Below are 21,207 nucleotides of genomic sequence, written 5' to 3' on the forward strand. Positions count from 1 at the left end.
CCTCCTCCTACCCGCATGGGGAGGGGGTGGGGTACCGAGGGCGGAGCTGGGGGCGTGGGGAGGGATGTCTAGGATGCTCCGGTTTCGCACAGCCCAAGAGTCCCAAGACTCCTCTGGGAAGAGAGGATAGGTAATTCAGTGTTTTCAGTTTTTGTTTTAGAGTTCCACCTGCTTGCCTCAGTTTACCCTTTTCCGTTCTCTAAAGAGAGCGAGGGAGGGAGACGTTAGGGATTGGGTTTCATAATCTCTTTTCACTTGACCTCCCTCTCCTGCTAATCCTATTCAAGTTCTCGCTTTTTCCAGACGTACGCAAGAACTCTGAGCCGGCTAAGCTCTTCGTCTGCCCGCCCGCGCATGTCAGATTCCCCACTCAGTTACAGAAACAGAAGATCAAGAGGCGTTGCTCGGTGTTCCTTCATTCTGCCCGCGCGCCTTCTTTCTAGGCCTCACTCAAACGGGGAAACGAAAGATCAACACGCGGCGCGGCTGCACAGTCGCTTTCCTATTGGTCAGAGGCCCGTGAGCTGCGCGGGTCCGTCCTTCCCCGCCCGCCCACCTGGGCGGAGCCTCCAGCTGACTTAGACTGCCTTAGCTTTTCAGTCCCACCACCCGCCAGGCAGTCTTAAAGGGGCGGATCCAGACGCCGAGCAGACTGCTCTATAGTGACCCGCCTGGCGGACTTCTGTGTTCTGGGCGCAGATAGGGGTAAGGATTGGGTGGCGGAGCACTGGAATTGGGACCTTAGCCAGTCGCTCTCGATGCACCTGCCGAGCGTCCCCGCCCACTAGTTTCGGGTGCAGTTTCTCGACTCACCATCAGAGGGCCCACTTGACAGAGAACAATATAATAATAATAATAATAATAATAATAATAATAATAAAAAAACAACTAACGCTGATTTAGTGCATGGCACATGCCAGACCTTTTACTCACTTCTCTCATCGTCCTCGTCAAGACTCTAGCTTTCCTACTTTACGGATGAGGAAACAGAAGGTTATACTTTCCAGTCCTCATTCCCACTAAAAGGCAAAGCCGGGATTTAAATTGATCTGGGACCCTTAACCATCTTTCTATATGTTAGAAGGGATTAAAAACCCAGATGTGGTGGCGCACACCTGTAATCCCAGCGGCTCAGGAGGCTGAGGCAGGAGGATCAAGAGTTCAAAGCCAGCTTCAGCAAAACCGAGGTGCTAAGCAACTCAGTGAGACCCTGTGTCTAAATAAAATACAAAATAGGGCTGGGGATGTGGCTCAGTAGTCGAGTGCCCCTGAGTTCAATCCCCAGTACCCCCAAAAACTAAATAAACACAACAACAACCCCCAAAACCCAGACTTGGTGCACTCCTGTAAACCCAGCGATTTGGAGGCTGAGGCAGGAGAATGGCAAGTTTGAGGCCAGCCTGTGCAATTTAGCGAGGCCCTCAGCAACTTATCTAGAGAGACCCTGTGTCAAAAAAAAAAAAAAAAAAAATCAATGCTGAAGTTGTGGCTCAGTGGTGGTATGCTTGCCTTGCACGTATGAGGCCCTGAGTTTAATTCTCAGCAATGCATATAAACAGATAAAATAAAGGTCTATTGAAAACTAAAAATATTTTTAAAAATCTTAAAAATCATATCAAATCAAATCAAAAGGACTGATGTATTTCAGTGGTAAAGTGCCGCTGGGTTCACCCCAGTATATAATCATCATCATCATCATCCATTTATTGGTACTGGGATTGAACTGAGGGTGCTTGACCGCTGAGCTGTAGCACCAGTCCTCCTATTATTTGTTTGTTTGTTTGTTTTGAGAAAGCATCTCTCTCTCACTAAATTGCCCAGGCTGGTCTTGACCATGTGATCCTCCTGCCTGAGACTCCTGAATGGCTGGATAGAGGCTAAGCCACCACTCCCAGCTAATTTCCTTTTAATCATCACTCTTTACCCCAGAGTCCTCTGGAGGGGTCTTGTGACTATCATCACACTTCATCCAAAGATACAGCTTTGAGGGCTCATTTGCTTCTCGCCCTGCCTCTGCCCAGAAAGCTGTGCTTGAGTACCTCTTGTAGCTTGCAGATGTTTTCATTCCTGGGTGTTCCTTACGGGTGCCCTACAATATTTGGGATACAGGTGTTTTCCAATGAGATGCCCCAAGTATGTGTTTTCTCACAAATGTTTCCCTGACAGTTGGCCTCAGTACGCTTGCACCTCTGTCCTGATGATTCTCCCCACAGATGTGCCTCAGTGCTGAGAGTGCCTCAGGTGATTCCAGGTCTTCCCTTGTATACAAGCGTTCTTTATTCAAGGAAATTTGTCACCTCACAGGTATGTTTTGCAGCAGGCGTTCCTCTGTGAATGCACAGCTCCCCACGGTGTGTTTCAGTTAAATATTCCCCTATATGGGTATGTTTCCATATCAGTGGGTCCCCTGCAGGTGTGTTTTGGAAAGTTATCTCCATACCTCTCCACACAGGAATTCCTCATACAAGTGGTGTGCATTTCGTAGGTGAGCTATGCATTCTTTTCCAGAGCAGGTGTAGGACACCCAGGAGTGCCTCTGTCTGGTGTTAGTTCTAATGCGCATGTTTCCAACACAGGGATGCTTCCATTCAGCTGTACTCCGAATGGATGAGATTCGACGCAGATGTCTCGGTAAGTATTCTTACAGGTAAACATCCCTGCCCATGTCTCCTACACGGATTTGCTTCCAGCCAGGTGTTTACTACACAGGTGTTTTTTCATTAGGAACTTTCCGAATGAAAAGTGCCGAATCTACCCAGGCGCGGTGCCTCACTCACCCGTGCCTGCATGCCCCGAGTATCTCCACACCTGTATGATCCTGAAGATGTGCCAGAAATACCGGTGTCAAGTCCTCACACCTGCGCGCTCGGGCCCTTTCGCTACCCCGCCACGGTGGATTGGATTCCCGTTACAGGTGCGCCGGCGGCGCGGCCCCGCCCCTCTTGACTCCGCCCCCTCTTCTAGGCTCAGGTGCACTGGCCGGAAGTGCCATCCCCTCCCAGGTGAGTGACTAAACTTTCCGGGTCACGTGAGCGGGCGGGGCTGGTGGGGTCGGAGCGAGCGACCGGCGGACTGACCCAGGGTTCGGGTGAGGGACCGAGACAGGGAACCTGAGTGAGGTCAGAGACGTCCGGCCAGGTAGGGAGGTGGACGCTCAGCAGGCTGCCCCCGCCCCCACCCTCTTGCCCTTCCCTCTCCCGGCCCAGGAACGCGGCCCGGGAGTTAATTTTTAATCTCTAAACTCGGCCGCGGGGGCGGGGCGGGATCCGGGGTGTCCTGGCGCTCGTCGCCTCTGCCCTGGGCCTGCGCCTGGGTCCAGCCCCAACCCCACGCTCCGGCCTCTCCTCTCGTCCCCAGGTGCTGGGTCTCAGGTACCCTCTGCCCAAGATGCGGTAGAAGCGGCGAGCGCGAGAAGCCCGGGCCCGGCGCCGCCAACCCGTCGCCCAGCCCATGGCGACCCCAGCCCTGGGGCTGCTCTTGGCGCTCGGCCTGCCGCTGCTGCCGGCCCTGTTGGGCCGAGCCTGGGGGCACGGTAGGTACTCGCCCGGGGCGCGGCGTGCGGATTCCCGGGTCTCTCTGCTGAGGGCCGGCTCAAAGTGCTGGGCACCTGGGGCACAGAGAGGGTCCAGAACTGGGAAATGGGCATGGGTTGCTTTGGGGCGGGGTCCAGGGGTCAGGGTGGGGGAAGAGTTCCTGACTCCTTCCTCGGGCAGCGTGGGCTGCTCTATCAGAACTGAGCTCTTGAGGGGGTGGAATTTGTGGGCTGGGGTGCAGGAGGAAGGCGCCTCACCCGAGCAGGTGAAGGAAGGGAGGCGGTGGACCTGAATATCGGTGGACGGGGTTTTGCCAGAGCCAGGAGGAGGTTGCCTGGGTCGCAGGGTCCTGCTGACATGGCTAGCCTTAGGTGTGGACTCAGCCAGCCACTTCTGCAGTTTCGGCAGCCTGAGGGGGAGGTGTGAGTCAGGAACTCCAGGGCCAGGCAGGACGCCCAAGTCCTTAAGGGCCCAGGGCCGGAGTGGTGGCTGTGGGGGGATGGTCGGGCTTCCGCCAGGTTCTATTATCATAGCCCCCAACTCAACACAAACAACTGATGGCTGATTACTCCCTGCTGGGCTCTGCTGAGCTCTGCTGAGCTGGGCCTGGCCCAAGGCTCAAACTGCAAGGTCGGGGTGGGGGTGGGGGGCCTCTGTAATCTCTCTTCCCATAAGAGATTTGGGGGAGCAATTTTAATTGGGGACTGCTGCACTTGTGGGGAGGGGTGCCCCAGGAAGGTGCAGAGGGACTGAGATGGGGATCCATTTATCCTCTCTCCCCAGCCACCACAGCACTGAACACTTCTTCGGGGAATGGCACTACCACGCCCTCTACCCCTAGCCCCAGTGGGGGTCTGGTGAGTTGGGGTTTATGTGGAAAGAGGGCAGCTGGGATACTGTGTAGGGGTCCCCTGTGTGGCAGGTGGAGGGGACTGCCTCCCCACTCCCTAGTGGCAGATCAAGGTGGCACTGGAGAGCCCCAAGTGTGAGGCTAGGATAGCAACAGGACAAGGGGGAGACCTAAAGTCCCAGAATAAGGACACCAAGAGTCCTGGCAGGATCCACATATGACAATCATAAGGAGCCCAGAGCTGGCAGGTGTGGTGGGGGCAGGAGTCCCAGATGTGGCAGGTGGGGGAAGCCTTGAACCCCCAAAGTAGATGAGGATCCTGGAATCCCGGGTGTGTGGGGGGGGCAGATCACCCAAAGTGGCAGGTCTGAGTGTGTAGAGGGGGTTAGGAGCCCCAGATTCAGCTCTTTTGGGGATGATTCAGGTGGGTCACACCTGTCCTCTCCCACTCCCCGAAGTCTCAGGAGGCCATTACTGCTATCATCGTGGTTTTCTCCATCCTGGCCGCCTTGCTCCTGGCCGTGGGGCTGGTGCTACTGGTACGGAAACTTCGGGAGAAGCGGCAGACAGAGGGCACCTACCGGCCCAGCAGCGAGGAGCAGGTGGGTGCCCGCGCGCCACCGCCCCCCAACCTCAAGTTGCCTCCGGAGGAGCGGCTCATCTGAAGGCTGTGGACAGCTGCAGCTGCCCGCTCTGCCCAGGACTGCCCAACACCCCCGCGCACAGAGCAGCCGCCACTGAGACACCAGCTCTGACGACTCGGGGGCACTGGGGGGCGCTGGCCTGGTGGCTGTGCAGCATGCTGCCTCTGCTCGACTCTGCATGCAGCTGGGGGGCCGGGGCGGGGGCCACTCCTGCTTGCTGCACCGTCTTCGTGTTCACTGTGCTGTGTATTGTCCCCTGCAGCAGGCCCAACAACCCCCTATCCTTTCTTTCAGTTCTCTCACGCAGCGGAGGCCCAAGCCCCCCAGGACTCCAAGGAGAAGGTGCGGGGCTGCCTGCCCATCTAGGTCCCTCCCTTCCTCCATCTCGCTTCCTTGCTGTGTGACCTTGGGGAAGGGGTGACCTCTCTGGGGAAGGGGTGACCTCTCTAGGCAATGGGACTCACCCAGTGCTTGAGAATAGAAGGGAAGAAGGTGCTTCAGAGACTTGGCTCCCAAGGGCAGGGGGTGGGGGGCTGCTCACTTTTTATACATTTATGTAAAGTTGTAGTGAGATGTAATAAAGCTTTTTTGAGTTGGTGGGAACATTAGCCTAGATGGAGAGATGAAGGTAGCCGTGACTTGTAAGGTTATGGGGATCCTAGGGGCGTGAGGGGGCTTCTTGGAAGAGAGTGGCTTTTAGGTGCACCTAGGAGCCAGAAGGGCTGCCCCTGGAGGGCGGGTGGGGGTAGGTGGGTTTCTGAGCAGAGAGTAGGCCCCCCCATAAACTCACCAGGACAGACCAGCTTTGGGTTCTTGTGGCTTTATTGAGGATCCAGGGTCTCCTCCAGACCCCTGATCCTTATCCCTCAAAACACTTCTTAAGATCAGCAACTCGGGGCCTCTTCCTGGCCTGCGGCTCTTGCCAGTCGCTGGTGGGTGAGGTAAGGGTGTTGGGGGTTCCTGGTTCCTCGGGGGACTGGAAGTGAGCATGTTCTAGCAGGACCTTGGGAGGCTGGGTTCTGGGGTTCTTTGGAAAACTGGGGTCTGGGGAAGACTCAGGGGACTGGGATGTCCTGACAGTATCAAAGTTGGGTTCCAGGGGGGCTAGAAGTGGGGGACTTTTTGGAGGGCTGGGCTGGGTGTTTGCCTCGGAGAGCCTGGTGCAAGGGATCTCCCAGGCTGCAGGATGCTCAGTCGCCTTTTGAAGAGGGGAGAGACGAAGGGTTGAGGGCTCAGTGAGAGGAGAGGACTCGGGGTCCCCTGGGCTGCTTGTGTCTGTAGAAGCTGTTGAAAGCTGGGATGGAGAGATGATTTCTTGGCTGGAGCCTGAGAGCAGCTGGGAATTGGGGTTCTTTGAGGAGCAGGTGATTTCCAACGATGGTGTGTTTTGAAGGGATGGCAGGTGTGCAGGCAGGGACAGGGGCTGGGGCTCTGGCAGTTTCTCTTCATCTGGTTGCCATCTTGTTCTTCCTGGTAGGTCAGGCTGGGTGGGGCATGGGAGGAGAGAGCAGGTTGCTGACCTGCTGATGAGAAAGAGCTGGCAGGTTGGACGGGCAGTTGGGGAAAGATTGGGTGGGGGGTGGGGACCCTCTCACCAGGCTGAAGCAGCTGGCCAGGTCCCCTCCGTGACAGCAGTCTAAGCTCTGGCTTGGCCTCAGGCTGCCCGTGCTCTTAGTCTGTACACTCAAACTGTCTAGAATCTCACTCAGCAAATCCAGTTCTTCTCCGGACCCCAAAAAGTTGCTGTCCAGAACTTCTTCTGCCCATGGACCCTGGGCATCCTCAGGGCTCAGGGGAGGTGTCCTGGGTGAGAAAGGGCACCCCAAGTTTCCTGAGACCTGGTTGGTCTGCTCTAATGTTTGGAGAGCCTTCTGATCCCTCCTGGTCTTCCACTTCCAACCTTGGTCCCCTTTGAGTCTTACCTCTCCCCCAGGGGCTCAGAAAATCCCTTTTCTGGCTTAAGTCTCCTGCTGGGGCGAAGGGGTCTGTTCTACAAAAGACGAATGTGGAGAGGGCAGTGATGTGGAGCTGCAGAATCAGGGGGCTGGGGCTTTCTGGAGGAGGGTGCGTTTGAAGTGAGCACCAAATTTTGGTGTATGTGAGGAGTGAGGCGAGATGTTCAGGCAGAGACTGGGGGGGACGGGGTGGAGGATTTGGTGATAAATCCAGGTGTGCGCCTGGGAAGCACGTTCTTACCTGTCCAAAGTGCTGGGTGATAGGCAGGCGCTGCTGCAGGCGATCTGAGCGGCTGGTGAGGCTTGCGGTCCTCAGGGAGCCTCCCCTGTGCAGGCCAGAGTCCCCATCCTAGGAAGAGGATGCAGGACTGGAGGCCCCTTCTTCTTCCCTCCCAGGGCATTGCCGCCCATCATTGATGGCCTTACCTTGTACAGCAGTAGGCTCTGCATTCCTTTCAGGCCACTCTTGGCCTATGGAAAAGCCGAGGGGAGTTAGACCTATGGGTGACTGGACACTGGGCATCTGAGGTCAGTCCTCTGACCCCTAGCACAGCTGTGCCTTGCCACAGGACCTGTCTCTGTGCCTTCCAAATACATTCACTACTCCCTGGGCACCACCTCTGAAGTCAACATAAACTTTTGCCCCTTGACTAATACAGAAGCATTTCTGGAGGCCTAACCCCACATAAAACAGGGAGTGGCCCTACAGCCTTGTAAAAATGTGTCACTGTCTCCATCAAACAAAGAATAAACTTGGATGGACAATTTTAAGCCCCAAGAAACTTTCAGGCTTTGGAGAAGAAAAGACGGGCAGAAGCTGGGATATATCCTCTGAGGACAAGAGTCACCAGTGAATCTTTGGCTGTCAATGTTAAATGGGCAAGAAGTGATTCTGACCCAGCCGAGCCTGCTGGAGGGGACATGAGAGCCGGAGGACTGTTCCCAGCTTGGCTGCTGCATCAGCTCTGATGAAGGCCTTCGCAGGACTTGCCTGTCAGGGTTAAGTGACCCATCGCCCTTGGAGCCTCAAAATGTCCTCGGTCCCCTCCCCCTCGTCACCCCAGCAGTCTGGCCTCTCCTGCCCAGCTCACCGAGCGGCACATGATCCTGACGGCTGGTTGGGTCTTGGCTTTGACCGAATGCAGGAGAGCACCACCGCCTTTCTGTGGAAGAAGGTTGCCAAAGGAGAGACTTGGGATGTTGGGGCCACCATACTAGGGCTGGGCCCCAGGCCCCACTCCCACCCCGGGCTGTGCTGCTGGCCAATTCCCCCACCTCTATAAATGAGCATAATCACCACGGACCCTATTGAGGACTACTGTGGGATTAAATTAATCCAATCAACATGTAGCAGTGTTTGGTGTTACTACCTTTAGGTGGTCGGCCCAGAGCTGATAGGAGCGGAGGGTGCCTGGGGTGAGGAGAGCAGGTATCATCCAAGGCAGGCATTGGCTGGGGCTTGGTAGGGGGAGAACCCGGAAGCCAGCAGGGGGCTCACCTGAGGAATCCCTGCAGCAGCTGATCTCCTGCTCAAAGGTATCGGAGAAGCCCTCCCCCGAGTTGAGCTTCTCCAGCCGGGCTTCAATGAACTGCAGTGTGCACAGGGTCAGACACACCTAGATGTCAGGGCTATGTCCGCCGGTGCCCCTTCCTGCCCTCCCAGCTCCTCCAGAGGCCCACCCTAAGGTCCAGGAATCTGGAGCCCACCTCAGGAAACAGAACCTACTCTGTCCTGGCCCCAAGTCGGGAGCTGTTCCCAGGGATCTGATTCCCTGACTGGGACCAAATGAGAAGCCCTGCCCTTCCAGCCTGGCCCGCCCCTTCCTGTGAGCCTGTAATACTTGAGCCCGCCTTCAGGAATCCTAGAACCAAGCCTGGCATGGAAGGATTTTGGAGTTCACCTGCCTTCTCCCAGGAACCCAGGAGTTGGTCCTGCTCCCTATTCCCACATTCCCAGGACCCAGGAGTCCCTACCTACTTCCTCCTCCACCCAAAAGGGAGTCCACAGTCAGGCCCTGCCTTCTCTACAGACTCACAGATGCCCACCTAGGGATCCAGGAACTTGGACCCCCCTAATCCATCCAGGAGCCTAGAAGTAGGTCTTTTACCCACCTGGGGATTCTGGAGTTGGGGAGTCCCCTGGGAGCAGCCCCAGCCCCCTCCTAAGATCTCAGAGGTCTGCTCGAGCCTCGCCTCTGGCACAGAGGCGGTCCTCAACCCACCCCTGGGAACCCAGCAGGCCCTCTCTGGCTTCACCCTCAGGGTTCTGACCCACCTGCTTGAACAGCTGCAGGTGTACAGCCCGCTGGTGGAAGGCCTGCAGGGGCGCCCCAGGCTTCTGGGCCAAGAAGGCTTCTTCACTGAAGGTTACAGGCTGGCCCTGGAAGAAGGAGCCCTGTCCTGAGCTCCCAGTGGCTCTCCTGATCCCAACCACCTCCTTCATTCTACCATAAAGCCATGTGGATGGCTGCTGTGCTCCTGACCCCCTGCAGGGACTCATGGGCCATGGGATGGTCTTTTACCTCTACAGAGTTGGGAGCCTTGGGAGAGCTGCAGAGCAGGTATGGTACCTGACTCAGGTGTTCCCAGGTAACCTCTGACCCCTGCTGGGAGGAGACTCTGGAAGGCAGGACAGAGCCAGTGTAGAGGGTGGGAAGTCCTAATGGGGAGGCCACTAGGGAGCGTTGGAGGTGAAAGCCAGATGTGTAAATGACCCTGGAATCCCCTCAGTTTTAAAAGAATAGTTATGAAAAATGTGTGTGGGGATGAGGGAGCTTGAGAGCAGATCAGTGTTCTGGATTCCACTCTCCCACTCCACGTGGAGCTTCTCCAAGCCTCGGTTTGTCATCTACAAAATGGGGCTTTAATAGTAGCCATCTCAGCGTGAGCATTAAATAATAGCAAGACCCGGCGTTTATGGAGGACTCCGTATATGCTAACACGGTGCAAAGTGCCTGGAATATGCCGATTCGCCGACTCAAACAACCCTTTTGGGTGGGCACTACCGGCATCCCATTTTACAGCGGAGCAAACAGAAGCACAGGTCACTCCTCCACGAACGCTCCAAGTTATTAGCGTTGTGAATCCTTCAGGAACCCAGAGAGCGAGGGAGAGCGCGCACGCGGGAGCGAGCGAGAGCCACCTCTCTCTCGGCATCTAGCCCTGCTGCTCACCGGGCTGCAGACCAGCGCATCGCGGTAGCCGCCAAAGAGCAGGGCCTGGGCTTTGAGGAAGAGACGGGACACTCCTTCCCCGGGGCTCAGCGCGACCTTCCTTAATCTTAGCCTCAGCAAGGACACCTGTAGGTAGGGCCAGAGGGAGGCACTGAGTGAGCAAATGTGAGGTTTCCGGCTCCTGGAGAGGAGTGGGAGGGGGTGACCCTGACCACGTCTGGCGGCAGCGTCTGCACGTCTTCGAAGGGCGTCTCCAAGGTATTGGAGTCTATGTTCAATACCACGACGTCCTCCAGGGCCTTGTCGCGCACTCTCTGCAAGGGATGGAAGATGCTCTCTCAGAGCCTGAGGATCCCTCCCAGGTGGGGAAGGGGATCCCTCCCGCCCCGCCACCTGCGGGGTGGCGGTTCGTTCTCACCTCGGCAAGACTTGCATGCACTCCAATGAGGTAGGGCATAGGCGCGCTGTGGACCGAGAGCCAGGGTCATGCAGGCACTGCCCCCACCCCAGGCCTCTTCCCTAGGCTTGCCCCGCCTTCCAGGCCCGCATTCCTCACCAGCAGTAATCCAGTAGGTGCGGGGGCAGCGTGGGGATGAGCACGTGTTCCCAGCGCATGGGGTACAGGAGAGCACAGGACGCGTGAACACAGGAAGTCAGCTGGGGACAGATGAAGGGTTTAGAGTTAGGGCCTCCTAACTTCAAGGACCCTCTCTAAGTCGATGGCTCAAACCTTCCCAGTCTCCTATTTCTCCTCCTCCCTCACCCTGCGGTGAAATGGGGGAAAACTCAGACGAGCCCTTTAGGAATCAGATGGAGACCAAGAATTTGTCTAATTACAGTCCGCTCTGGGTACCTGAGGATTCTGCAAACTCGGATTCAACCGACTTTGGGTCAAATATATTTAAAAAAATGCATCTGTGCTGAACGAGACTTTTTTTCCACGTCATTATTCCCAAACAACAGAGCATAACAACTATTTACATAGTATTTACATCGTATGAGGTATTTGAAGTCACTTAGAGATGATTTAAAGTCCATAGGAGGACATGCATAGGTTCTATTCAAATACCATGCCATTTTAGATAAGGGACTTAAGCATCTGCTGATTTTGGTATCCTTTGGGGTCCTGGAAGCAATTCCCCCGAGGTTACAGTGTTACGGAGAACTGTCTCGTGCTTTTCAGTGGGTGGAGCCAAGACTTTGCCTGTCCTAATTCCTTCCTGTAAGGGGCAGAGTTAAGATTCAGCCCGCTGAGATCCCATTCCTAGGGACCGAGCCATGGCAGCCCTCCACTGACCCCAACCCCTAAAGAGGAGGGACTCTAAGGCAGCTCCCGGTTCCAGCTCACGGTTCCACCGCCCCGTATATTCAGATCCCACCCATCTATTCCCCTAGGGGCGGAGCTAGAATTTAGGGCTCTAGGATCTTATCCTCCAGAGGGGCGGAGCCAAGCCTGCCCAAGGAGGAGGAGCTACACCACACGCACTCCCGTTCCACCAGATAGGGTGGGTCAGGTGGAGCTCCCACTGTCAGCCCCTCCCATTGTGTCCTCCCCGCGGGTGGATCCTGGCCTTGTCCTCTCCGCCGCCTCACCGTGCTGAGCTTGCTGGCAGTGAGCAGGACTCTTCGCTCAGCTAAGAGCGCGGCGAACAGGCCCACGATGTTCTCATCTGTCACCGCCACCACCAGCTCCGTTAGGTTTCTCTGAGGAACAGAGGGGCACGCGCTGAGCGTGGGCAGACGCCAAGATCTGGCGTTCCACTCTGGGTTCTGGGACCTCTGCCCGCCCCCGGAGTTCCCTCCCGCGTCCCTACTTACATTCTCAGGAATGGAGGGCAGGGAGCCGGAGTCCGGAGCCACGAAGCAGGAAAGCTGGTGGGGGGGGCATTGGTGGGGGTAAGCAATCAGTCTGCGAGTTGACCTCACCTGGGTGCCCAACCTTCCAGGGACCCGATTCCCGCTCACCAGCCTGCTGTTCCCGGGGGCAGGAGGGAGTATTCCGTGCACACCGGAGATGGTCACTCCACCGCCCTGGGGGACAGGTATAGCTGCGTGTTCCTCAGGGCTGGGGTACATCCTCCCCATCCATCTAACGTCCGTGGCCCAGGAGTTGGGAGCTACTCACCAGCTCCAGCCCTCTTGAGACCTGGGGCCCAGGAGGGGGCTGCTGCAGCAGATTTAGAAGAAGTTCTTCAGCCTCGGAGACCTGGGTGGAAGTCGGGGAGTGTCTGAACCAAGAGGAGGGTTTGGGACTCTGAGGGCCTTGGCTCAGGCCAGGTGGCCTCGGAGGTGCTGAGGGACTCAGGACCGGTCTGGGAGTTCAGCGAAGGGCTGGAGACAAGATGGGGCAGGGGCTGGGATTCTGGCAGGAGTGAAAGGGGGGCTGGTCTCACTTGGTCCTGAGCTAGGAGGTCCCCAACTGTGTTCAGTAGCTTGTAGAATACCTCGAACCATGGCAGGTGACTGCGGAGAGAGGAGGGGCTGAATGGAGTACCCTGGCCGAGGCTTGGTGCTTCCCACCCTGTCTCAGGCTCTCTTTCCATACCTGAGGATGCATAGACAGCTCTGCGCACCAGCTCGCAGGCGGCAGAAACCGAATCTGCGGTTGCCGGCCAGGTCGGTGAGGGCGAATGTGAAATGCTGGACGGCAGGGCTGGGGGGCTCCCTGGAGGTGGGCAAGACTCTCAGGGAGTCCTGACAATCCAGCTCCCCATGCCCTACTCCCTCCAACCATGCTCCCAGTGCTGTGCCCACCAGGCTGGACTTTGGGTGTTCGGGTCCCTGGTTTGTGGATCATTTGGTACCTGAGACCATGAGTTCATGGGTCCTTGGGTCTCTATGCATTTAGGTCACTAGTTATCCAGGCCCCTGATTGTCTGGGTCCCTGGGTCTCCAGGTCCCGGGGTAATGGGTCTCCAAATGTCTGAATTGCTGTGTGTTTAACACTTAGGGTCCCTGAGAGCCTGGGGTCCCTTTGTCTCTGCTCCTTTCCATACCTTTCTACATCAAAAGGAAAGCAAAACTTGGGCACCATCTGCATGGCTTCCTGAAAAAAGGAGAGAAGCAGACTGACAATCAGATCAGGATCCGTGGGTTCCAGGTCCAAGCACAGAGCCTCAGCCCTCTATGGGACTGGCCCTGGCCGGAAGGAGCAAGAGGCCCGCCTGAGTACCTGGTCCCTGAAGTCTGGGGGGAACCGCCGCAGAATGGGAGGATCTGCAGGGAGAGTGGGCTGCTAAGTCCAGGGCGTCAGGCCCCTCCTCCATCCCCACCCCCAGGGCCCCAAACTCACCTTCCTGTAGGGAGGCAGGGCAGGCTGCCTCGAAGAACCAATCAAACACCGCTGGGGGACCCCCTCTGTGGGACAGAAGAGGGCTTAGAGGACCCAGGGACTTGTTTCTGCATGTGATTTGTGCCTGTGTGTGTGAGCAGGTGTGCTGGTGTGTGACTGGTGTCTGTGGTGGCGTGTGTGGCTGTGGGAAGCTCTAGGTGCAGGCCTGTGAGTGTGCAGCAGAGCCAGAGAACACAGCAGTGTGGATCGCTGAATGCCTGCTTATATGAGTGTGTGTGTGTGTGTGTGTATGTGTGTGACAGAGCAAGTGTGCGGATGACCATGGCTGTGCGTGTTTTGGGTGAGTGGGCATCTTTGTGGTTTGCCTCTGTGCCCCTGGGTGAGGTTTCCTGGGTCCCCATGGCTGACCCTACCTTCCTCACCAGAGGAAGGACAGCAGGATGCCCTGGTGCTTACTGTCAGCCCTACAACCACCCCCACCTTCCCTGCCCCCACATCATGCAGAGGATGCTGGGACTTGGGCTCCAGGAGAGAGATGGCAAGACCCAGAGGAGACCCCTGAAGACACACGGTGCTGTCCAGCTGCACGGAGTCCCTGGCACTTTACCCTCATTCGGGCACGAGTCAGGCACCCACCCATGTGGACACACGGCTTCTCCCCCCCTCACATCACCCACTCTGCTGACTCCCAGAGCAGCCACTCACACCCCCCAGAGGCACAGTCCAGAGGAGCCCGTGAAACCACCCAGAGCAGGAAGGAGAGAGAGGAGGGGCCAAGCGTGGCCCAGTAGGCCCCAGAGAACACACAGGGGAGGCCAGCTGAGGTCCTGCCCTGATGCCTGCCGCCTGTCCCAATGGGTCACTGTACCTCCCAGCCGGCCCCGCCGTGGCTCCCCACTGCCCCAGCCCAGGCCTGGGAATCTTGGCCCACAGGATGAGGGAGGGGGCAGCTCTTACTCAGCTCTGGATCCCATGGTCCCTGCAGGGCTGGCCCGGCTGGGCCCTTTCCCCAAGGGTCCTGGGGGCCTGTGCTTGCCTGGGGCTGGGCCCTGAGCCGGCTCGGCTTCCTGTGTGGCTGACAGAGGAAGTTTAACGGGTGACGTCCTCCCTGACGGAGGCCCCTGCCCCCACCCACTGTGAGAAACCTAGGCGTCCGGCTGCTTAGGCTTCTCTGGGATGGGTGGCAATAGGGGCAGGCTCAGAGGCTGAACCTTCAGGTCCTCCTGGAGGCTGGGCTATGTCCTGTCCCCACGGTCACACTCAGGCCTTCCCCTCTCCTTCCTTACTTCAGGGAAGGCGAGGATTCAGTCTGCCGAAAGTGCTTCCTCTTCCTTGCACTTTCCCTTGGTCCATTCTCACCAGCCACCCCACACACAGCACTGCCAGAGGGAGGTGGCCCAAGGAAAGGACACACGGGAGCCAGGGAGGGGGCGCAGAGGTCGACACAGGCAGAGCAGCAGACAGGTCCCCCACACAGTCATACTCGCTCATACCAACAGCCCCAGATGAGGGACAGGCAGGGGAGTCGGAGGGTGGTGGCTCACTGAACACCGGAGGGCTGCTCAGTGGTTTGGCCTGGTCCCTGTGATTCCCAAGCCTCTGCTCCCATCCCCCTGAGATAGCTGAGCCTTTGGCACCCACCTCCACCCTCTAGGGAGAAGCCCCTGCTTGCTGCACAAGGTGATGAAATGAACTCCACAAAAACACCAGGCAAGGACTCATGTATTCATCCAGGGTCAGGCAGAGGAGGGGTAGTCGGGAGTGCTCCCTGACAGTACTCCCAGGGAAGCCAAGGTAGGGGGCGCCCAGGGAGAGAAGTCAGGGGGGAAATGGGAGCTGATGAGAACCAGAGAGAAGGTGGTGAGAGGGGAGCAGGGGTTCCTGAGGTCAAAGATGAGGCTTGGCTCGGAGGGAGAGGTCAAGAGCAAACCAGGGCTTATGGGGCCTGGGGGTGTCAAAGGTGAGGGAGTTGGGATAAAGGAGGGTTAATAAGGAGGGGGGGGGGTGCACGTCGAAGGGCTAGAAAAGGTGAAGCAAGGGTTAGGGAGGTGTCCAAGTTGGAGGATGTCCATGGGGGTTTGGAGATAAGGTAGGGTTCCAGGTCAAAGCTGGGCTAGGGTCGGAGACGAGGTGACCAGAGGTGATGTGAACTCCGCAGTATGGTTAGGGTCAAGGCAGAGAGACGATGGATGGTGGGGTCCTAGGGTCAGGCTGGGTGGGGAGGTCATGAGGTTCTTGGGGTTGCAGAGGAGGCAAAGGTCAACGTTCAGAGGCCTGGCTGGGGGTGTGGGCAGACGGGAGGTAAATGCAGGGGTCCTAGGCCACTTCTTCCTCCGCCTCCTCCTCGAACTCGCCCTCCTCGGCCGTGGCGTCCTGGTACTGCTGATACTCGGACACCAGGTCGTTCATGTTGCTCTCGGCCTCCGTGAACTCCATCTCGTCCATGCCCTCGCCCGTGTACCAGTGCAGGAAGGCCTTGCGCCGGAACATGGCCGTGAACTGCTCCGAGATGCGCTTGAACAGCTCCTGGATGGCCGTGCTGTTGCCGATGAAGGTGGCCGCCATCTTGAGGCCACGGGGCGGGATGTCGCACACGGCCGTCTTCACGTTGTTGGGGATCCACTCCACGAAGTAGCTGCTGTTCTTGCTCTGGACGCTCAGCATCTGCTCGTCCACCTCCTTCATGGACATGCGGCCCCGGAACACGGCCGCCACGGTCAGGTAGCGGCCGTGGCGCGGGTCGCACGCGGCCATCATGTTCTTGGCGTCGAACATCTGCTGGGTGAGCTCGGGCACGGTCAGCGCGCGGTACTGCTGGCTGCCCCGGCTGGTCAGCGGCGCGAAGCCCGGCATGAAGAAGTGCAGGCGCGGGAAGGGCACCATGTTCACGGCCAGCTTGCGCAGGTCGGCGTTGAGCTGGCCCGGGAAGCGCAGGCAGGTAGTGACCCCGCTCATGGTGGCCGACACCAGGTGGTTGAGGTCCCCGTAGGTGGGTGTGGTCAGCTTGAGGGTGCGGAAGCAGATGTCGTAGAGCGCCTCGTTGTCAATGCAGTAGGTCTCGTCCGTGTTCTCCACCAGCTGGTGCACCGACAGCGTGGCGTTGTAGGGCTCCACCACCGTGTCCGACACCTTGGGCGAGGGCACCACGCTGAAGGTGTTCATGATGCGGTCCGGGAACTCCTCGCGGATCTTGCTGATGAGCAGCGTGCCCATGCCCGAGCCCGTGCCGCCGCCCAGCGAGTGGGTCAGCTGGAAGCCCTGCAGGCAGTCACAGCTCTCCGCCTCCTTGCGCACCACGTCCAGGACGGCGTCCACCAGCTCTGCGCCCTCGGTGTAGTGGCCCTTGGCCCAGTTGTTGCCGGCTCCCGACTGGCCTGGGGCGGGGAGAGGGGCCCAGCACAGGCATTGACCTCCACCCTGTCTACCCGGTATCTGGAGGGCCCCCGGCTAGTTGAACAACAACGCTGGCCAAGTGCCCCTGAGTTCAATCCCTGGTACTCCTCCCCCACAAAAAAATCCTTTCTTCTAAGTGTTGGAAATGCACAGCACATGGTTGCCCTCTGTGCTCACCTCACTGCACAGTAGCACAAATTGCTATCCTTATCATTAACTGTTCTCTCTGCTTCCCTCCAGGTTTGTCCAGCAGCCAGAGGATGGGAAACCGAAATCAGGTTGTGTCCCACCTTAGTTCAAAACCATCCCCAGATGCCCCTCCTGTCTTTTGCGGCACTGGGGATCGAACCCAGGGCCTCTCCACCGCTGAACTGCACCCCCAGCCCTTCTTCATTTTTGTTTTGAGACTTGCTAAATTGCCCAGGTTGGCGTCAGAATAGCTGGATGAAGGCGTGCACCACGGAGCCGGTCTCCCCTACTCCTATCTTTGACCAATAGCCGACCTGCGGACCAGCGCTATCCGCCCTGGCCTCCTCCCTCCCTCCCCCGCATTTCCTCTGCTCCAGCCACCAGGGCTCCTCCAACACGCCAGGCTTGGTCCTGGGATGTGCCTCTGCCGGGAATGCTGTGCCCCCAGGTTCCTCCTTCAAGACTTCGTGGGGCTCAGCCATTGCCACTGGTGGCTCAACCCCGACTTCTCACTCCTCGTCCCTGTGGTACTGACAACTTGTTTTCATATTAATCATGTTTATTGCCTGGAATCTCACAGAGGAATGCAAGCTGCAGGAGGACAATTCAAGTCAAGTACTAGAATACTGGCTGTTATTATTGACAACACCTGCTTCCCCTTGGTCCAGCTCCATCCTCACCCACATGAAACGGGCTCCCGACCCCACCCTGTCTTCTGTGCAGCCGCCAGAGGGCGCCTGTGAATACCTGAGCCTCAGCCCCACCTTGTCTTTCACCTCCCAAAGCCCTGGGGGCTGCGTCCCCACCAGGGAACCTGCTCCAGCCTCCAGGGCCTCCTCATTGTTCCCCTAACAGGCCAGACTGGGTCTGCCTCAGGCCCTTTGCACTGGCGGTTCTGGCTGCCTGGGATTCTTTTTCCTCCCTCACTTTCTGCTCAATGTCACCTCTTCAGAGATGACAATCCCCAGATAGGATAAGGATCCAACATATGGATCCTCCTCCACACCCTTAGATTGTTTTTATTTTTCTTCCTACACCCGCCGCTCTCAACCTTATGCATGTTGTGGTGTGTTTATCTGAGGGACTCCCGTGTCTGACTCCTGGCTGGAGCAGACCCAAGGGGAGGAAGACTTGTCTTGGCTGTGTCTGGAACACAGTCCTTTAGAGCCAGGAGCCTCCAAAGGCCCTAAGCTTGGGCACGTCCTGCATCTCTGAATCCTTCCCCCAGTTCTCTGAGGTACTTACATACTTTTGGGGGAGGGTAGTGGGGATTGAGCACAGGTGTGCTTTACCACTGAGCTGCAGCCCCAGCCCTTTGTCTTTTAATTTTGAGACAGGATCTTGCTAAGAACTGGCCTCACACTTGTGATCCTCCTGCCTTGGCCTCCCAAGTTGCTGGGATTACAGGTGTGTGCCACAGTGCTCAGCTTACATACTCTTTTTACTTCCATTTTATAGATGAGAAATGAAGATTCAGAGAGACTAGCTCCTAGGTGAAAAGTCACACTGCAAGCAAGTGGGACAGCTAGGGCTCCGAGCAGATGGTCTGGCCCGAGTCCACACTTTCAGCATGTACCATAGAATCACTTGGCCCAACTGTGAGCCACCCGTGGTCATTCAAAAAGGCCTCAAACCTCGGTTGTGTCTCTTTCCACAGCCATTCCTGAGGACCCTTTAGGAATCATGCCCACATTGGTGCATCATTATCTCTCAGAATCTTTGTATAGATCAGAGAGGGGAAGTCACTTGTCCAAGGTCACACAGTTTATTCAGACTTCAGACTCAAACCACCTTGCTCAGAGGAAAAGGCTTGCAGGGGTTCTGGGGCCTAGGTCAGGTTAGGGTATATGTGACCAGCCCAATCTTGAAAAGAGCTTCCAATAAGGACTATGACTGAGCACGAGTACTCCCTTGAGTCTAAGTTCCAAAACTGTGTTTACTGACTTTGCATATGCTATTCTCTCCAAGTCCCTTGGCCAGTCCTTGTCCCACTCACCTGTTAGGTGGCAGGTATTTATAATGATAATGGAAACAACTACAATACATGCTTATTTACCCTTTCCTCTATGCCAGCTCCACACACAGTGAGAGCTTTATGCCATCTCCTTGGTTCTAAACAGTGGATCATCTATATCCTTGTTCTGAAGATGAGGAAACTGAGTCATGAAAGGTTATGGAGCCCGTCCAAAGTCACCCAGCTGACAGTCCAGGGCTGAGCTGTACTAATGGATCTCTGCAGCGGGCTCCCCACCAGGATGGCCGCTCCAGGGCCTGGGTAGGGAGTGGGCCCCGACAGCAGACAGCTCAGGTTGCTTTGTTCTGCTGTACTCCAGCTTCTGGTGCAGGGCCTGGAATGTCGTCAGAGCTCATTAACTCTTTGTCCAGTGCATGAGTTGGCAGAGCTCGGGGCTTGCACCCTGCAACCTGGCTCTAGTCCGACAGTTCACTTAAAATGCCACCTCATCCAGGAAGCCTACCAGATCCCTCTGCTGTCCAGGCCCTCCCCAGGGCCTCCACCGTGACCTGTTTGACCCCATCACGTCCCTGACTTCTCTGTCCATTCTGGGACTCAGTGGTCACTGCCAACTCTGGTGCTAGGTAGAGAATTTTCATCAAGGCACCCGGGAGTGAAGGAATAAGGGGCTCCTTTCCTTGGGCCCCACTCCTGGAACTCACCAAACACAAAGTTGTCTGGCCGAAATATCTGGCCAAAGGGGCCGGACCGGACGGAGTCCATGGTGCCAGGCTCCAGGTCCACCAGCACGGCTCGGGGCACGTAGTTCCCTCCTGCAGGGAGGCAGATGGAGGGCAGCTGGTGTGAGCGCCAGGAATCACAGGCGCCTGAGAGCATCCTGTTCCCTCCCAGCCAACCCACACCCTCACACCAGAAGGTGCCCCCCACCCTACCTGTGGCCTCATTGTAGTAGACATTGATCCTTTCCAGTTGCAGGTCACTGTCCCCATGGTATGCGCCGGTGGGGTCGATGCCATGTTCATCACTGATCACCTCCCAAAACTAGAGCAGGTAGTGATGGGAAGGGTTGAGAGAGGGGGACCAGGTGGCCGGGCCTGGGATCCCCCCAGAACCACTTCCCTAGCTGCAGCTCACCACCCACCCCCGGGCCCCCAGCCAGGTGACTGGGGGACCTAGAGGTATGGCGAGGATGAGGCAGCAAGAAGGAAGAGGTGGGGGCGGGGTGAGGCCGTCACCACCGCAGCCCGAGCCTGCTGGTGCCAGCGCACCCTGGCCGCAGCCCGGGGGAGGGGCGCCGTCTCTTTGTGCGTGGAGGGGACAGTGGGCCAGCTGTGAAACCAGCTGTGGCCAGCCGACAGAAGGCTGGGCCCTACGCCGATTGACAGGCCTCTTTGTTCCCAGCCTGGCCCTGCCCCCAGCGCCCCTCCCCCACCATCCCGGGGGCGCTTGCCTCCTGGGGACCGGGTCCCGCAAGGCCCTAGGTCGGGGAGCCTGGGGGAGCTAGCTGCGCACCGGGTCTGCCCCTCTCGGCCCCGACCCCACGCACCTTGGCCCCGATCTGGTTGCCGCACTGGCCGGCTTGCAGGTGCACGATCTCCCGCATGGTGGTGGCGCTGCTGGTGGACTCGGCGGCGGTGTCGCGGACGCTCTGAGCTGCTGCGGCGGCGGCGGCGGCGAGGGCGACTGATGCGGCGGCGACGAAGCTCTGTCCCTGCGCCCCCGGGATGCCTCTATATGAGCGGGCGGGGTCCGCGTCACCGCCGGCCGCTCCGCCCTCCGGTCCCGCCCCGGGACGGAGGGGCGGGTGTGGGGGACAGGAGGGATCTCCCTCCTCCGAGGCCTCCGAGAGCTCCCCGGGCCCAGCCTAGGTCGTGCCTGGGTCCCTTCGCCCCACCCCGGGGCAGGGGCGGAGGCCCTGCGGGGTCATCAGTTCCTGGCTCCCGCGCCACCCGGGTTTCAGAGAAATGGGGCGGGGGGGGGGGGATGCGGGAGCCCAGCGTCAGCAGGAGCTGGACACCCTGCCGGCCCCCTCCCGCCCAGCCCCCTCAAGTTTCTGCCCCCAGCCTCCCATTGCATTTAGGCCTCTTTCCCCAGAACCCTCGCCTTCGCCGGGAGGGCTGCGAGTGGGGTGGAGCTGGGGCTCTCGAGGTGAGGTGGGGTGCAGGCAGCGGGGGTTGGTTTTGGAGGACTCGTCTGGATGCTG

At 57.9% G+C, this 21,207-nt stretch overlaps 3 protein-coding genes across 10 annotated transcripts; 1 reads left to right on the top strand and 2 right to left on the bottom strand.

Moving 5' to 3' along the window:
- Nucleotides 1-4: 4 nt before the first annotated feature.
- Nucleotides 5-8,324, top strand: CRB3 (crumbs cell polarity complex component 3). 7 transcript variants are annotated; one of them, XM_081286116.1, is made up of 9 exons: nt 142-705; nt 2,214-2,304; nt 2,577-2,631; nt 2,725-3,002; nt 3,358-3,532; nt 4,317-4,390; nt 4,842-4,985; nt 5,322-5,369; nt 7,552-8,324. In XM_081286116.1, the coding sequence occupies exons 5-9, from the start codon at nt 3,451-3,453 to the stop codon at nt 7,615-7,617; spliced, it is 414 nt and encodes a 137-aa protein (XP_081142242.1). In that variant the 5' UTR covers nt 142-705; nt 2,214-2,304; nt 2,577-2,631; nt 2,725-3,002; nt 3,358-3,450; the 3' UTR covers nt 7,618-8,324. The 7 variants fall into 7 exon arrangements, with proteins under 7 accessions (XP_081142244.1, XP_081142242.1, XP_081142240.1 ...); XM_081286118.1 differs by adding an exon at nt 5-130 and having other exon boundaries at nt 304-2,631; XM_081286114.1 differs by having other exon boundaries at nt 142-2,485.
- Nucleotides 5,878-14,542, bottom strand: DENND1C (DENN domain containing 1C). Its single transcript, XM_081286105.1, has 23 exons — nt 14,405-14,542; nt 13,448-13,512; nt 13,328-13,371; nt 13,152-13,201; nt 12,701-12,820; nt 12,549-12,618; nt 12,281-12,361; nt 12,121-12,186; nt 11,974-12,027; nt 11,749-11,859; nt 10,712-10,812; nt 10,574-10,619; nt 10,368-10,469; nt 10,156-10,281; nt 9,258-9,362; nt 8,481-8,571; nt 8,353-8,393; nt 8,074-8,145; nt 7,409-7,453; nt 7,224-7,331; nt 6,950-7,017; nt 6,623-6,830; nt 5,878-6,510 (listed from the first exon to the last, which is right to left on the bottom strand). Exons 1-23 carry the CDS (start codon nt 14,419-14,421, stop codon nt 5,887-5,889), a joined length of 2,415 nt encoding a protein of 804 aa, XP_081142231.1. The 5' UTR covers nt 14,422-14,542; the 3' UTR covers nt 5,878-5,886.
- A 609-nt stretch (nt 14,543-15,151) lies between these two features.
- On the bottom strand, nt 15,152-20,734 carry TUBB4A (tubulin beta 4A class IVa). Of its 2 annotated transcripts, XM_081286781.1 has the most exons (4): nt 20,551-20,734; nt 19,937-20,045; nt 19,706-19,816; nt 15,152-16,821 (listed from the first exon to the last, which is right to left on the bottom strand). In XM_081286781.1, exons 1-4 carry the CDS (start codon nt 20,605-20,607, stop codon nt 15,764-15,766), a joined length of 1,335 nt encoding a protein of 444 aa, XP_081142907.1. In that variant the 5' UTR covers nt 20,608-20,734; the 3' UTR covers nt 15,152-15,763. The 2 variants fall into 2 exon arrangements, with proteins under 2 accessions (XP_081142907.1, XP_081142906.1); XM_081286780.1 differs by having other exon boundaries at nt 19,706-20,045.
- Between the last annotated feature and the right edge of the window lie 473 nt (nt 20,735-21,207).

The sequence above is a fragment of the Spermophilus citellus genome, assembly GCF_964194105.1.
Source record: "Spermophilus citellus genome assembly, chromosome: 3".
Lineage (NCBI taxonomy): Eukaryota > Metazoa > Chordata > Mammalia > Rodentia > Sciuridae > Spermophilus > Spermophilus citellus.